Here is a 16644-nt window from a genome sequence, read left to right on the forward strand (position 1 = left end):
TGAAGGATGAATGGATGGATTGGGGGGGGGGGGAGGCTTCCTGTCCTGCAAGGGATTGGATGGATGGATGGATGGATTTGGGGGGGGGGGGTCCTGTCCTGCAAGGGATTTGATTGATGGATGAATTGATTGGAGGCTTCCCACTCGTGATCAGGACCATCCCTTGGGGTGGATAGGAATCCCCTGGAACCGGTGCGGGGAGTTTGCTCCAGGGGAGCGCCCTTGGCTGCCGCCGCCCCTTCTGCTTCCTCCTCCTCCTCCTCTTCCTCCCCTCCTCCGGGCCGGCTTTTTCCGCCGGCGTCTGTGCCGCCTCTGCCCCGGAGGAAAGCCCGCCCAGAAGAGGAGGCGAAGTCCTGGCCGTGCCGAGCGCCGGCAGCCACCCCGGAAAGAAGACGCGCTCGGTGCCGGCGGCGGCGGCGTAATAGGAACCGGCGGGGAGAGAACGGTTGGCTGCGGGCCGTCGAGCCTCCGCGGGGGCGGCGTGGAAGCCAGGCGCGGAGCATGGGGGCCGCCCGGCTGCTGCGGGCCGCGCTCTGGGCCCTGCTTCTGCCGCTGGTAAGGGCTCTGGGGGGCGAGGGGGACACGTCGCGGGACCCCGTGGCCGGGTAGTGGGGGGGGGCGGAATTCCGGGCTCGCCCCCCGCCCCAGCTGTGGCTCTCGGGGCTTTCCAGCGGTGGAAGCGAAACCTCCGCGGGCGCCACTAGTCGGGCTTTCCCCCCACGCGGGAAACCCCCCGGGTGGGCTTCCCCCCCCCCAAGCCCCTTAGCCTAGAACTCCCACGCACCTGGCCTCTGAGCATAGGAAGAGGGCAAGGGGCAGGAGAGCAGAGAGCGCCCTCCTCGGCGCCTCCCTCCCTCCCTCCCCCGGGGGGCTTCGGTGCCCCTCTAAGGGAACGTGGGAACGGGGCTTCCCCTGCATCCCAGTTCACGGGTCCGACTCTGAACCCCTGTAAAAAAAAAACCAGCCCGGTGGGCTTCACCGTTTGTTTGCTTGCGCATGCGCGCCCGGTCTCAGCCATGACACTGGGGCTTGCTGGAGAGAAATGGAACAAGCGGCGCTTTTAAGTTTTGGGGAGGAGGAGAGGGGCAGGTCCCGGAAGTTGACAGCGTTGGTGGCTGGACTTTGACTTTGGTCCTGGCAGCTGCTGCTTTGCGTAGGCCAGTGTTTCTCAACCTTGGCGACTTGAAGTCCTGTGGACTTCAACTCCCAGAATTCCCCAGCCAGCACAGCAACACCTGGGGAGGTAAACAATGGCCACAGGACTTCAAGTCGCCAAGGTTGAGAAACACTGGCGTAGGCCATTGTTTACCTCCCCAGGTGTTGCTGTGCTGGCTGGGGGATTCTGGGAGTTGAAGTCCACAGGACTTCAAGTCGCCAAGGTTGAGAAACACTGGTGTAGGCCATTGTTTACCTTCCCAGGTGTTGCTGTGCTGGCTGGGGGATTCTGGGAGTTGAAGTCCACAGGACTTCAAGTCGGCAAGGTTGAGAAACACTGGCGTAGGCCATTGTTTACCTCCCCAGGTGTTGCTGTGCTGGCTGGGGGATTCTGGGAGTTGAAGTCCACAGGACTTCAAGTCGCCAAGGTTGAGAAACACTGGTGTAGGCCATTGTTTACCTTCCCAGGTGTTGCTGTGCTGGCTGGGGGATTCTGGGAGTTGAAGTCCACAGGACTTCAAGTCGGCAAGGTTGAGAAACACTGGCGTAGGCCATTGTTTACCTCCCCAGGTGTTGCTGTGCTGGCTGGGGGATTCTGGGAGTTGAAGTCCACAGGACTTCAAGTCGCCAAGGTTGAGAAACACTGGTGTAGGCCATTGTTTACCTTCCCAGGTGTTGCTGTGCTGGCTGGGGGATTCTGGGAGTTGAAGTCCACAGGACTTCAAGTCGCCAAGGTTGAGAAACACTGGTGTAGGCCATTGTTTACCTCCCCAGGTGTTGCTGTGCTGGCTGGGGGATTCTGGGAGTTGAAGTCCACAGGACTTCAAGTCGCCAAGGTTGAGAAACACTGGCGTAGGCCATTGTTCACCTTCCCAGGTGTTGCTGTGCTGGCTGGGGGATTCTGGGAGTTGAAGTCCTGTGGACTTCAAGTCGCCAAGGTGGAGAAACACTGGCGTAGGCCATTGTTTACCTTCCCAGGTGCTGCAATAGCACTTAAACTTTATATGCCGCTTCTACAGTGCTTTTACAGCCCGCTCTAAGCAGTTTACAGAGTCAGCCTCTTGCCCCGCAACAATCTGGGTCCCCGTTTTAGCGACCACGGAAGGATGGAAGGCTGAGTCAACCTTGAGCCTGGTGAGATTCGAACTGCTAACTTGCAGTCAGCTGGCAGTCAGCAGAAGTGGCCTGCACTACTGCACTCTAAGCACTGCGCCATCAGGAAGGAGAATGAGAGAGGGAAGAAGGAAGGAAGGAATAGTAATAGCACTAGCGCTTAAACTTATATGCCACTTTACAGCCCGCTCTAAGCAGTTTACAGAGTCAGCCTCTTGCCCCCAACAATCTAGGTCCTCATTTTAGCGACCTCAGAAGGATGGAAGGCTGAATCATCCTTGAGCCTGGTGAGATTCGAACTGCCAAATTGCAGTCAGCCAGCAGTCAGCAGAAGTGGCCTGCACTACTGCACTCTAACCACTGCACCACCTCTGCCCTTTCTGGAATGTTGGAAAACTGGGTCCTGATTGCCCTGGCCATCCACACAACCACTGGCCCCATAATCCTGGCTAGTACAGGTAGCCCTCGACTTCCATCAGTTCCTTTAGTAACCGAAGTTAAAATGACACTGGAAAAAGTAACGCTCGGCCATTTTTTCACACTTACGACCACTGGCGGCATCCCCAGGATCACATGATTTAAAATTAGGATGCTTGACCACCGATTCACATTTACGACGGTTGTAATGTCCCAGGGTCACGTGATCACCTTTTGCGACCCTCTGAACAAGCAATGTCAATGGGATTCACTTAACAACTGTGTGAATTAATTACACAAATGCAGTGGTTCGCTTAACAACGGTGGCAAGAAAAGTCACAAAAATGGGACAAACTCACTTAACAAAAGCTTCAACAACATACCTTTTGGGCTCAATTACGGTTGTAACCCAAGGATTATGTGGTGGCTGAGAAGCAGACCGCCTGAAGGCATCCCTAATCTTGGGTGTGCAGTTGTTGGGGCCTGCAATAATGCTGTGGGTGTAGATGTGGGAGCAAAATAGACTTTGCTGTAAGTTCTGTAGATGGGCCTGCTCATGCCTTGTGGCTCCCTTGCGGCTTATGAAAATAGAATACCATAGAATAGAATTGTTTATTGGCCAAGTGTGATCGGGCACACAAGGAATTTGTCTTCAGTGCATAAGCTCTTTGTGTATATAAAAGCTATAATCAATAAATCAGATCATGGTCATCCTAAAATACATTAATCATAAATCATCAGATGCAACAGTGCTAGGCCTAGGATACTAAATAAGCAATCCACGTAAATCATACTAGGAAACTAAAAAAATCTGCTTCAAGTCCAAGAATTTTCTCTACGTAGTTGTGGGTGCCTGAGAAAGTGTAACTCAGGTTGTCTAGTGTGAGCTGTAGCTTTGTTGGAGTGACTTGAGCTGTGAGCTCTGGATGACAACTGGCGGTGTTTCTGTTGTTGTGGTCTGTCTTTTAATAGGTCTGCCTTTGAAACCGATCGGACTCTGTTGATGTATAAGTTAATTTTGTTGGTGGGTATTTTAGTCTTCTGAATGCCTGGCTTAATTCCACCAATGGAGCAGTTTGGTCTAACTCAAACTCAAGCTGTATCCAGCCCGCTGGGTGACTTTGGACCTCACAGGGTGGTTGTTATTGAGAAAATAGGAGGAGGAAAGTGTGTTGGATATGTTTTTGCCACCCACCTTCCGTTATTTGTAAAAATAATAAAGCTGGGATGCGAATAACATAAATAAATGACTTACAACAAATGCAGTTGTAGCTAGCATAGATTGGCGATATTTTTTTTTAGGTAGCATGAAACTTAATAATTGTCACACATATCTAAATGTTTTCAGTTACTATTCACAACGCACCAAAGCTTCGCAGTTCCTGTTTTTTGTTTTTTTTAAAAAAAGCAGAATTGGCAGACACAGATTTGCCAAAAATACTTTTCTAGCGGATAAATAGCTGCTTACCCAGTACTGTGGCCGTGGGTAAGTGTCTAGTCCTTAAACAACACACGATCAGGACAGGACAACAAAATTCGCACACACTGTTTCATCAGTCAGCTTTGATGCCAGGGAAAAAAGGGAATTAGGACACAGAGAGTTGCAAACTGCAAAAACAAAACTCTCCAGCCGTCATTTCATAGGGAAGTCATTAAGTTTTCGTGACTTGCTTGAATATCTTTCCCCTTAACACAATGTTTAAAACCATGTATAAGAATCGCATCCTAAATAGGTTACAGCTTCAGGCTAACCTTGTCTGGACTCAGAAACTAAAAATGCTTGGATTAATAAGTTAAGAATAAGATATCAGAGCTACAGCTTTGAAATCCAGGAAGCAAAAGCAAACCAACTTTTGTGACTGTGTCCATGAGATGATCATCGTCAGTCAAACTCAGTTTTAAGGATGGACAGAAAAAACAAACAAACAGGAAGGCATGTGGTTTAATCTCTCCTGAACCACAATCTGAGTCACTCCGTGGAGTCTGATGATTCAGCTAATCAGCATCTAACATCTTGAACGTTTTTGATTACATATTTCCAAGGCCGTAAACAAGAGCAAGAGATGAACAAAACAGGCACGACATTATTGGTAAACAGTGTTTACCCAACTGCAAACAAAATGTCAGAATCAGTTCATTCTAAATTCTTCTAGGTGAAGAATGATCCCACTTAATGTTAAATCAAATCCTTTACCACCTACGAAATGTTTTTGCTTAATCTAAAATTAGTTAGGGGAACCACATCATGTGAAAATGTCCGGCAGTTCATCCTACAAACTTCCTGAATTCTTAGGAATGAAAATGTTTGAATAATTGATTGAAAGATACATGTTTTTTCTTGGCAGTTTTAATTTTGGCTGAGAAAGGGTTTGAGAAACTCAAAAACTTAAAATTCTTGCAAAATTTTGGTTGGCTTAACAAAGAACGACTTCTATGGAACTTTGATTTAAAAAGAAAGTGGAATCAAATGATTCATTGAGTTCATTGCATACATCCGTTTTTGAAACCGGGGTGGTCTTACTGAAGTCAGCTTTCTTAGCTCAAGCTTGACTTTAAACAATACTCAATTTTTTAAACTCTGTCAGATGTATATATGGCCTCGTGATTCTCGTTAGTTCCTAATAATTAAAAAAAATAACAGTACTTCTTAAATAATCTGGGTTTTCTTTTTCTTTTTCTAATAATAGATAAGTGCCCAAGGAGGAATTCTTCATGCAGTTCAAATTGACAAACCCTATTTAACAAATAATTATTGCATCTTTTACAATTCCACCTGGACTTCCCTTCCTGATAGCTTATCTAGCATTGTAAGTATTTATACGTAATTGTTAAGAACTGAATGAATTTCAGTTTGGGGACATTTGACAAGTTTCACAACTTTGGCTAACCAATAAAGCTATATTTTACTCATGTTACCCAAGCTATGTAGCGCTTTAAAGGTGATAACCAGAATCTCGAATTACGATAAGCAATAAGCCATCAAATCAGTTAGTATAGTGTGAGAACATAGTCAGAAGCAATAGCAATAGCAGTTCGATTTATATACCGCTTCATAGGGCCTTCAGCCCTCTCTAAGCGGTTTACAGAGTCAGCATATTGCCCCCAACAACAATCCGGGTCCTCATTTTACCCACCTCGGAAGGATGGAAGGCTGAGTCAACCCTGAGCCGGTGAGATTTGAACAGCCGAACTGCAGAACTGCAGTCAGCTGAAGTAGCCTGCAGTGCTGCATTTAACCACTGTGCCACCTCGGCCCTTCCCCTTTGGCATCCCTACGGGAAATATCACTGGCCAAGCTATAGGGGGGTATTGTACAATTGTAAGGAAGCAAGGCAGCTACGTCGGGATCCGCACACATAGTAGAAGGACGTGGGAGTGAAATATTTGAAAATGATAAGATTGGGCTGGGTGGAGGAACGCTGGGAATACCATTCTTGTTAAGTTTATGTAAACAGAAAGCTAGCACGGTAGGGAAATGTTGGATTTCAGGTTTGCTTGGCAGAAAGATTTCAGATTCAAAGGCAGAAAGTTGGTTCAGGAAACGGGGGGCGGCCAGGCGGGACTTATCTGCAGCTCCTTGAAGCAGCTGCATCTTTCCCCAGAAACAGCTGCAGACATGAAAGGCAGCTTTAAGCGACCTTGTATGCTTTAAGGAATTGCAAAATGGGCTTCAGGAACCGCTGTTGGCCTCTAACAGAAAGGCAGAGGCCTTTAACATAGGGGGTCGTCCTTGCATTCTCAGAAAAGGCAGTTACTTCTCTGTGTTAAGGATTTTAACTCTGGTTCCTGTAAATAACAGGAAGTGACAAACAGAACCTTGTAGAAGTCTCTTGCATCCTTGCTCTTTCATCTTTGGTTTCGTTTTTTTTTAAAAATGACTTGTTTTTATGATCTTTTAGGACTATGCAAGTCTGGAGTTCCTGACCCCTAAGATGCTCTGCAGCCGATCCGACGTTACCAAAGACATCAAGGGCAAAGCTATCGTCGTGAAGAGGGGAAATTGCACTTTTCTAGAAAAGGCAGAGATTGCTCAGCATTTCGGTGCTAAATTGTTGCTGATAGCCAGCGAAACTGTTATAGTAAGCTCCAGTTTTTGACCAATCGGTTGATTTCTGTTGGCCTTTTGATGAATGGAAAATGATTTGTCCATTTTTCAAATGTTACTGTATTTTTCGCAGGATAAGACGCACCAAGGTTTTGAAGAGGCAAATGGAAAAAAAAGATTTTGCACTCTGCAAACCTCCCAAAAACGGCCCGTTTTTCACAAAAACAGGCCCACTTCCCCCCCCCAAAAGGCATGAATAGCCTTTAGAGAGCTTGCAGAATGCTCCTGGTGTGGTGGTGGTGCAAAACCAAGCAAAAATGGTCCATTTTTTGCGAAAACGGGCTCGTTTTTCATTAAAAAAGGCTTGGATAGCCTTTAGGAAGCTTATAGAATGCTCCTGGAAGCAGGGGGGGGGGAGTAAAATTGAGCAAAAAAGGGCCGTTTTTCATAGAGGGCCGCATCAGGGTTGTGTTTAAAAAAAAAAAAAAAAAAAAGTGTTTAACCTCAGAGGGCTGGAGTGGATGTGGCCAGGGTGGGTGTGGCCAGCTCGACGTCCCTCGCATCGAAGGCGCCTTGGTGGCCTGAGCGCTCTGCCAGAAAAAAAACAGGCTCCCGAGCTCTGTTTTCGGCTGCGGCGGCCTCCTGCAACCCTCCGCCCACAAAAACGGAGCTCAGGAGAGCTGCGTGCGGCCCTCCCGAGCTCCGTTTTTGCTGGCAGAGACATCGCAGGCTGGTCCTTCGCTTTCGAGGGCGGCCCCGTCGGCCAGATCTAAGCACCCCATGGGTCACGTCTGGCCCCCGGGCCTTGAGTTTGACATCTACATAATAGCGTGGAATGGGGATTGTTTGTGTTGAAAGACAGATGGCAGGAATTGAGAGCCTCTTTCTTGAGAAATGTCTGTGATTTAATCCAGTCTTGGCTCAGGCAACTAGACACAAAGTTATTTCTATTTGTCTATAGGGTGCTCCTGGAGGAAACAAGACCGACAATCTCACCATTCCCATTGCGCTCGTTAAAGACTCAGATATAAAGGATTTGGAACAGGTAACATCCTTTTCACAGTGGCTTTTTTGTGTGGGTGAACGAGAAAAACAAACGGCTTCTGTTGGAAATTAATATATATTTTTTGGTATGCACGGAGGCTTTTTTTCTTTGGTCTGCTTCCCTATTTTAATATTTACTCACAGCTGGCACTATCTTTACAGTTATTTTGAGTTTCTGATTCATAATTGGGGTTGAAGATTAATTCACCTTGTTCTTTGCCAAGAAATCTTTTCTGTTGCAGGTTTACGGAAAGTTCAGTATTTTTCACCCACGTTCCTTAAAGAGGAAACAGTAACCCTTCCTTCCTGAAACAAGCATTACACAAATCACTTAACTGAGATTTTTTGCAGTATTTGCCTGTATGGCATTCTCTGGTTTCTTCTTTTATTTCCTTTTTTGCCTTTTTCTCTTCGCTTCTCCTTCTATGCGGTTGTTCCTCCTCAGAATCATAGAGACGATCTTAGAGGCCATCTAGACTTAACACTTGTTTATTGCAGGATCCTCTTAGCATTTTTAAAATGTTTGGACTTTAGCATCCAGAATAGCTGAGAACACTTCACTAAGAATATCCTGATTCAACAGGAACAAGAAGTTCCATCGTATATCATACAGCAGTTCCGTATCGGTTTCTTTGCAGTTAGTGTTTTCCCTTCTATGCATTTCTATCTTGCATTCATGGTCTCCTTATTCGTTATCCATTTTTATGTTCAATTCTATATTTATTTATACTTAGCTATTTATAACCAAATATTGTTTACCTATATTGTGCTTTATATTCTTACTGTCATTTATTCTCCTACATACAATTATAGGTATACATTCACATAGTTATTCTTTTTATTTGCCATTCTTATACTGTTGTTATTCCATTTAAAAGGTTATAAGGTACAGTTTGGATTGCTTTGTTTACCATCCCTAGCGCCTGTTGTAACACCACCTTATTTTCCCTTTCTTTTCTTTTCTTTTCTTAGAGGCCATCTAGACTTAACCCTTGCTTATTTCAGGATCCTCTTAGCATTTTTAAAATGTTTGGACTTCAGCATCCAGAATAGTTGAGAACACTCCACTGAGAATATCCTGATTTGTCTTCTTTGAACAGAGGATAATTTTCTTTTAAACTTCTCTTTGTCTTTTTTAATATTTTTAAATTTTATTTTAACATAAGCAATCCTTTTTCTTTTCTTTTTTTAATATATTTTATTTTCATTTTCATACGCTCACATGTATACACCATACAGTATTAAACAATAATTGCATCAATTCCTCTTGTCCACAATGCCCCAGAAAATAAAAGCCCAATATACCTCTTCCATTCTCCATACACCTCTTTCTTCCACCACCCTCCAACTTTCTATCTTCCCTCCATCATCTCCCTCTACCCTACTTCCCCTCGCCCTCTACCACTCTTCTCTCCAGATCCACTCCCCCCCTTCCTTTTCGCCTCCCCCCCCCTCTCCCATTCCTCTCTACCCATCTTTCTTCTTTCCTACTCCTCCTCCCCTCGGTGTATTTCCACTATATGTTAATGTATTTGGCTTATCCTATTTAAAAAAAAATATTAGAGAAAAACAGTATACATGTGAAGCCACATTGCATTGAGATCTAACACATCGTGTCCAGCCTCGCAATCCTTTTTCTATTAAACAGTGTGTCGTAAAAATATTTTGTGCCAACAATTAGAACTTACAGTCATATTCATTATTTAATCTATTCTTAGCTTAATTTCCAATACCTTAAATGTCTTAAGACAGGGGTAGTCAACCTTTTTATACCTACCTCCCACTTTTGTATGTCTGTTAGTAGTAAAATTTTCTAACCGCCCACCGGTTCCACAGTAATGGTGATTTATAAAGTAGGGAAGTCAATTAAATTTTAAAAAGGAAAGTGCTTCAGTATCGGACAAAACTCCTACCGCCCACCATGAAAGCTGGAACGCCCACAAGTGGGCGGTAGGGACCAGGTTGATTACCATTGGTCTAAGATAACAATCCTCTTCATGATTTATTTAACTCTATTAATATATTAGCTGTTAATATATTTTCTATATTTTACACAATTTCTTTCACTACTAATTCTTATAGCTATTCTCTAACCGTCAGTAAAATGATTCCCAAATTATATAACAATCAGTGTGTTCTTTCTCTTTAATAGCCAGTGTCAGTCCATTCATTTCTGCACATTCTAATATTTTCCTAATCACATTCCCCTTTGTAGGGGTCTCTTCACTTTTCCAATTTTGTGCAAATACAATCCTAGCTGCTCTTATAACATGGATAATCAAATATACATTTTCTTTACTATAGTTTTCTGGTTAAATCCCCAACAAAAATATTTCAGGTTTTAAGTCAATGTGTTGCTGTATCATCTTTTCCAGCCACGTATGTATGTTAGTCCAATATTTTCTTGCTTCTATGCATGTCCACCACATATGATAGTATGAGCCAGGTGTCTGATGACATTAACAACAGAGAGACCGCCTCCTGCCGATTACCTCTCTCAGACCAATTAGATCGCACAGGTTGGGTCTCCTCCGGATTCCATCTGCCAGCCAATGTCGGCTGGCGACTCCCCGGGGGAGAGCCTTCTCTGTTGCAGCTCCGGCCCTCTGGAACGAGCTCCCTGTTGAGATCTGGATCCTTACTACCCTCCCAGCCTTCCGCAAGGCCACCAAGTCCTGGCTGTTCCAGCAGGCTGGGGGGAGCTGAGAAGCATCTACCTCCATAGAAATTGTGAATGTTGGTTTTGTTTTTAATATGTTGTCTTTGTCTTGTTCCCCCCTTTCCCTTGTCTTTTGTGAGCCGCCCGGAGTCCTCCGGGAGTGGGCGGCATACAAGACAAATTAATAAATAATAAATAAATAATAATTTTAGCTGATTTGTCTTTAAACATCTTCACCAGTCTTGCCGGTGGCAAGGCCCATTTATAAACTTCTAAACTTTTACTTCCAAACGTTTCCATGTATATTATTAAAGAGCCAATGTTTTATTTGTAGCTGAGAACCATCTTATATTTAGCCCTTTTCTTTCCGCTGCTTTTTTCCACGACTTCTTCGTAAAGCTTGCAGAGTTAATTTTTTAAAAATCATACCTGTCCACTGGATTCGCTGATTCTAAATGGCCATAAACTGATTGCCCAACAAAAGTTAAAGTGGCTATGAATGGGTTAGTCAAATGAGAGGGGGGGGGGGGGACAATGTCTAAGATTCAACCAACATGTCTAACTGATGTGTTTCTAATTTTTAGACTCTTGGAAGAAATGTTAATGTGGGATTATATGCACCCCCTGAACCGCTCTTTGACTTTAGTATCGTGATCATTTTCCTAATTGCGATGTTCTGTGTGTCTGTTGGAGGCTACTGGAGTGGCAGGGCAGAGCTGTGAGTTTAATTTTTTTTATCGTAATACAAAAAACAAATTTCTAAAGCTGACGGTTAGCACAGAGTTGCATTTGTTGGGTTTCCATTCACCGTGCAAATTCCTGCTTCAGTTCTTTAAGTAAATGGAACAATGGAAGTATGGGTATCGCCCAGAGTGGTTTCAATATGAGATGGTGTTGTGGCCTGTCGTCCGCCAGCCCCTCCAGCAGCCAAATCAGAGGAGGAGGAGTGTGGGAATCAGGGTCAGCATCAGGGCAACCTGGGAGCTTCAAGGGAGAAGAGGGAGTGGAGGTGTCAGAGAGAGACAGAGGCAGAGCCTGGGCCGTCCGTCAGCCCTTAGATGGAGAGTCAAGAGCCCCCAGGTCTGGAGGTGGTTGATGAGGAAAAGGAGGAACAGCTGGGTCCAGTGCCTGACATGCAGATGCGCAGAGGAGAGGAGAGCAGTGGAAATCTATGGGCCGGTCCTTGAGAAGGAAGAACCACCACTACTAGCGAAGCCCCATCCTAGCTCTGGGGATCAAAGGCAGGGGGCAGAGATGAATAGATGTGGCAGATAACTATTCATCTTCCGGGTGGAGGAACTTGTTAGTCTGCGAGAAAAACTTTATGCCGGGGCTGCCACGCTCCTAATAAAGGAATCTTTTTTGAGTTCACACTCAAAAGTGTGAGCCGGGTCAAAACAGATGGGCAGCAAATAAATATAATAAATAAATCTGCTACGAGAGGTCCCAAAAGCTAGATGTTGGAAGAGGCATTGCGACAACACACACCATCCCTTGAGTATCTCTGCAGTGTACACACTCTGCTCACACATATGCAAGAAGTAAAGATCAAAAAAATGTTATCTTTGAAGAACTGGGGGTGTGTGTGCATTATTATTATTTTTTTGTCAAGAATTATAGGAGCACCGGGGCAAATTTGCCCAGATAAAGAAGTCCTCATCTGTGGCAATTTCTTTTTTTGTCCACCCAGTGAGAAGCTAAAACGAGGCCCCAACCCGGGGAGCAACGAGTCGTTATCGGATGAAGAAACTCTAACTTTAACCCCTCTGAGTGTGGTCATCTTTGTGTCCTTCTGCTGCATTATGCTGGTCTTGATGTATTTCTTCTACAAATGGCTCGGTAAAATTAAAAAAGAGCATTTATTGAGCCTGGGATTGGGAGGGAAAACTTGTTGCTCAATCTCTCTCCACAGGGCCCTGAATTATCTGAATGCCTTTGATAATTTAAAATAAGTGTTGCAGAAATGGATTTTGGTCTGTTATTTCCTGTGACAGCTTGGCCTGCCAAAAGTATTATGGACATTCAAGAAAGCAAATCCTCCTGCTGCAATTTAGAGAGATTTTTCATGACCCCAAAGTGATTTTTACAAGTACTTTTTAGCCACTTGTAGCCTTGTGTGCCAGTAATTATTATGATTCCCCTATTGTAGGTTGGCCAGAAGCCACGGAGAGAGAAATGTGTGGTTTGCCTAAATGTTGTGTCTGAATCAGTGGTGGGATTCAAATAATTTACCAACCAATTCTCTGCCCTAATGACCAGCTGGGTAGGTGGGGCTTGGTGGCCATGTGACCACGTGGGCGTGGCCAAGCCAATGTCACTCAGGTCGATGGGCACTTCGCCTCAGTTGTTACAATGGTAATAACGGTTAACTGGAGAGGCAGTTTCTGTAAGCAGGGCAATAAAGATTAGGCTAGAAACAACACCAGAATGTCTCCTTCCTGCCTTCCTTACAGGGTTAGCCCTGTAAAGTGGGGAAAAACAAAAGGAGATTTCTTCCAACAACCGGTTCTCCCAACTGCTTAGAAAGTTACCAACCGGTTCTCCCGAATAGGTGGCAGACTGGCTGAATCCCACCACTGGTCTGAATGTGATACAGGGCATTTCCTCAAGAAAATGGATAAAAAGCAAGAAGAAGAATATATACCTCTGCATAGGTAGTCCTTATTTAGTGACTGCCTTGGACAACTGTTTGCAGTTAACGATGGTGATGAAAAATTAAGTTTGCGAACAATCCTCAAATTTATGATTCTTCGCTTGAGCTGCAAAGAAAAGGAGAGCTGAAGTAATAGGTGTGCTTTTACTTAGCTAACGCTTCGCTTAATGACTTGAGTTGTTCCAGTGGTGGTTGCTAAGTGAGGATTACCTGTATCCATTTTTATATGAATCTCTCTTCTCCATTCCCCCATTCCCCATTGATAGTCGGTTGGTTCTAGCCAGTTTGTTTGTAACTGTTCTGACCCAGGGTTCCCAAAAGCACGAAGCCAACTCCTTGTGCCGATAAAACCTCTTTTATTTAGTTTAAAGTGAATTCCTCTCCAGCCAAAAATCTTTCAAGAGGTTTCACAATTACAGACTTTTATCAGGCTTGGAGAGCTGCCAGGCCGATATCTTCCAAACGCCACGTTGTAGCGGACAATACTTGGCAAGAAGTCAGAAACAGATCTTCACCCTAATGAATTGAACTAATTGCCTCCTGCAAACTCCCCTCCCCTTTTGCTCTTCTTTATTCCCTATGGGAGGGGCCATTCACCGTCCACTTGTGGCTTTACTCCTGAGTCAACCCTTGTTCCTTAGCTGTTCCCTTCTCCTGGCAGTTCTGCCCACGCGCACACTGGGAACAGGCTCCAGCTGTTCTTCTGCCCCATTGATGTCCAACTCCAAAGGCAGCTGATAACTGTCAGACAGCCCTAGTCCCATCTCTGCCTCCGACACAGAGCCCTCGTCAGAGCCTTCCCTAGACTCCAGGACTGGCCTATGTTCCTCCCCAACCTCCTCACTATCTGTGTCTGCCCCCAGCTCCGCTGGGGACCCAACACTAACCATGTCCTCCTCCTTGTTCTCTCTTCTTGTCTAGTGTATATGGTCATTGCCATATTCTGCATAGCATCTGTTTCAAGCATGTACTCCTGTCTCTCTGCCCTACTGAAAAACATACCTTATGGACAATGCAGGTAAGGTGCTTTATTATATATGACTTTTTAAAAAATAGATACAAATATTTTTCCTTTTGCAGCTGAAAGCTAAGTCTCAGCGAAATCTCAATTTGGCCTCCAGTTGATCAGACTTTGGATGCCGCAGGCCAGTTATTTAGTGATGGATATGGAAAGTGTATCAGCTGGCACCTTGTGGTTTTCAGATCACTTCCAGGTCCACAAGAGATTAACCTGCGAACTCTGTGGGCCAATTAAAACGACAGGTTCCAGGGATCTTATGGATCCAGAAGGAACCTGATTAAGGAATATCTGGTAGGCAGGGCCACTGATTGCCTGCTTAACAACTGGCAACCAGTGATCTGGGCTTTTGACCTAATAACTCCTGTGTGGCTAATCCTGGTTTCCTCCTTAACCTGCCAACAGAAGAGAATGTTTGTAGCTCAGGGTTGAATTGTGGGGTCCTTAATGCTCTCTGAGCATTGGTTGTTTTCTTGCAGTCGTTTATGGCCAGCCAGGTGAACCTTCCAGCTGTCAGCGTTCCAAATATCATGCAGAATTAAATCAGAGACCAAGGCAAAACTATCCTTAAAGTTCCAATTTAATAAGACAGACATGTTGGCATCGTGCTATGGAATCCCAATACTGGAAATGACATCAGAATTCCACCCAGTTAAAAGTTCATGATCTTGTCCCCACAACCACAATCCATCACATGGTCCAATCTTCTTCTTCCACGCTGGCATCCACACCCAGCTGCTTCCGGTCAAGTGTACTGGTGCGGAGACAAAGGATGACTTTGGCTTCTAGTAAAGAATGAAAACAATACATTCCACAATGCTACTCCTGTCTATTCCCCCTTCCCATTGACTATACTAATGAAACAGCATAATGAAATAAGGGAAAGTGTGGCAGGCCAAAATTCTAAAAGGAATATAATTGCAGGCCTGACACCAGCATTGATCATGTTACCTAGTTGGGTAATGAAACATTACAACCAATGAAAACAACCAAGCTCAGAGAGCACCGAGGATCTCTTTAATTCATGGAGGAACTTTAAGAGATTGAGAAAAAACATCTCCTGGCTGAGAAAGACTAGATCTGAATCTGTTCAAGCCCAAGTAGGAACTCAAGGGATCAGAAAGCTGGGGGGGGGGGAGGCGGGGGAGAGAAAATAAATAAATGTTAAGAATGTATTTTGCAAAGATAGATGGTGTCAAGATGGTGTTAAGAGCCGAGGTGGCGCAGTGGTTAGGGTGCAGTTCTGCAGGCCACTTCAGCTGACTGTTATCTGTAGTTCAGCGGTTCTAATCTCACCGGCTCAAGGTTGACTCAGCCTTCCATCCTTCCGAGGTGGGTGAAATGAGGACCCAGACTGTGGCGGAGATATGCTGACTCTGTAAACCGCTTAGAGAGGGCTGAAAGCCCTATGAAGCAGTATATAAGTCTAACTGCTATTGCTAAGTATTGGTTTATAAAAAGACATGAAAAGAATGACTCAGAATTAATCAAGGAGCAGCCTGTGGATCACAGGTGTCTGCAGGTATTTATTTATTTGCTTAGTAGATATAGAAGTCACATGATTCCAGAATTTATTTGGACGGCTCACTCTTAACATGAGGAAACAATAATGAAAAATTGTCCAGGCAAATAAAGCAACAAGCAGCCCATTCAAGGCTCTGTAACCTCCCTACCACAAGACCTGAGAGAGCAGACAGTGTTTTTTTTTTTTAAACCTTATATATAATAAAATCAGCATGGATGCTAAATGGATGCCTGGGAAATCTCCATATCCATAATGACAAGGAAATAGTGACATGTTCCCTGTGATCTCACAATGCAGAGCCGGTCCCTTCATTTTCATTTATTAAATTTATACGCCCGCCATCTTACCGTTGAAGCGAGTATATACTGATATTCTTTGCTTCCTTTCAACTTATATCTTAGATAGAAGCGGGGGTGGGGGGAAACCCACGTGAAATTTGCTGAAGGTGATACTGAAATTGTTACTGGAAAATGTACCCTGCACCCTGTATTTGCAATGCTGATGGGTTGTTGTTAACTGTGTTGTTTTAGGTTTCCGTGCTGGAATCAGGCTCTTGAAGTAAGACTGGTTTTCCTCTTGCTGTTTTGCGTAGCGCTGTCCGTTACCTGGGCTGTGTTTCGGAACGACGATAGGTAAGTGAAGAACGAGAGCTGGTTTGGTTTAGTGGTTTAAAGCAGCGGTCACCAACCGGTGGTCCACGGACCACCGGTGGTCCATGAGAAAACTTTGGCGATGGTACAGAAAATTTATTTGCATTTTTTATATTGCACTAAATCAGGGGTCCTCAAAACTACGGCCCCTGGGCTGGATACGTGCAATGAATGCTTGTGATGCTGCAGAGAGTCTCCCCATTTAGGGGTCTTTTTGTGTGGGTCAGAGGGGGGGCAGAAATTCCAACTTTGGGTCCACTTCAGCCTCCTGGTGTGGCGCTTTGGGTGGGTTCCACCACAAAACCGCGGACAACAAAATCGCGGACGACAAAAGCGCGTATGTGATGTCATCACAGCGCGACGAA

At 44.9% G+C, this 16644-nt stretch overlaps 1 protein-coding gene across 2 annotated transcripts in view; it reads left to right on the forward strand.

The window, feature by feature from the left end:
• The first annotated feature begins 311 nt into the window (after window positions 1-311).
• Window positions 312-16644, forward strand: part of SPPL2A (signal peptide peptidase like 2A) — a 36367-nt gene continuing 20034 nt past the window's right edge. For both annotated transcript variants that reach the window (XM_087704235.1, XM_087704236.1), the window contains exons 1-8: window positions 312-555; window positions 5373-5492; window positions 6585-6764; window positions 7692-7775; window positions 11018-11151; window positions 12124-12272; window positions 14008-14104; window positions 16160-16261. In XM_087704235.1, coding sequence (XP_087560361.1) covers window positions 502-555; window positions 5373-5492; window positions 6585-6764; window positions 7692-7775; window positions 11018-11151; window positions 12124-12272; window positions 14008-14104; window positions 16160-16261 — 920 coding nt within the window. In that variant the 5' untranslated portion in view covers window positions 312-501. The remainder of the gene's footprint in view (window positions 556-5372; window positions 5493-6584; window positions 6765-7691; window positions 7776-11017; window positions 11152-12123; window positions 12273-14007; window positions 14105-16159; window positions 16262-16644) is intronic.

This window comes from Thamnophis sirtalis, unplaced genomic scaffold (genome assembly GCF_051295495.1).
Source record: "Thamnophis sirtalis isolate CommonGarterSnake01/CBP01778 unplaced genomic scaffold, rThaSir2_p1.2 scaffold_2, whole genome shotgun sequence".
NCBI lineage: Eukaryota > Metazoa > Chordata > Lepidosauria > Squamata > Natricidae > Thamnophis > Thamnophis sirtalis.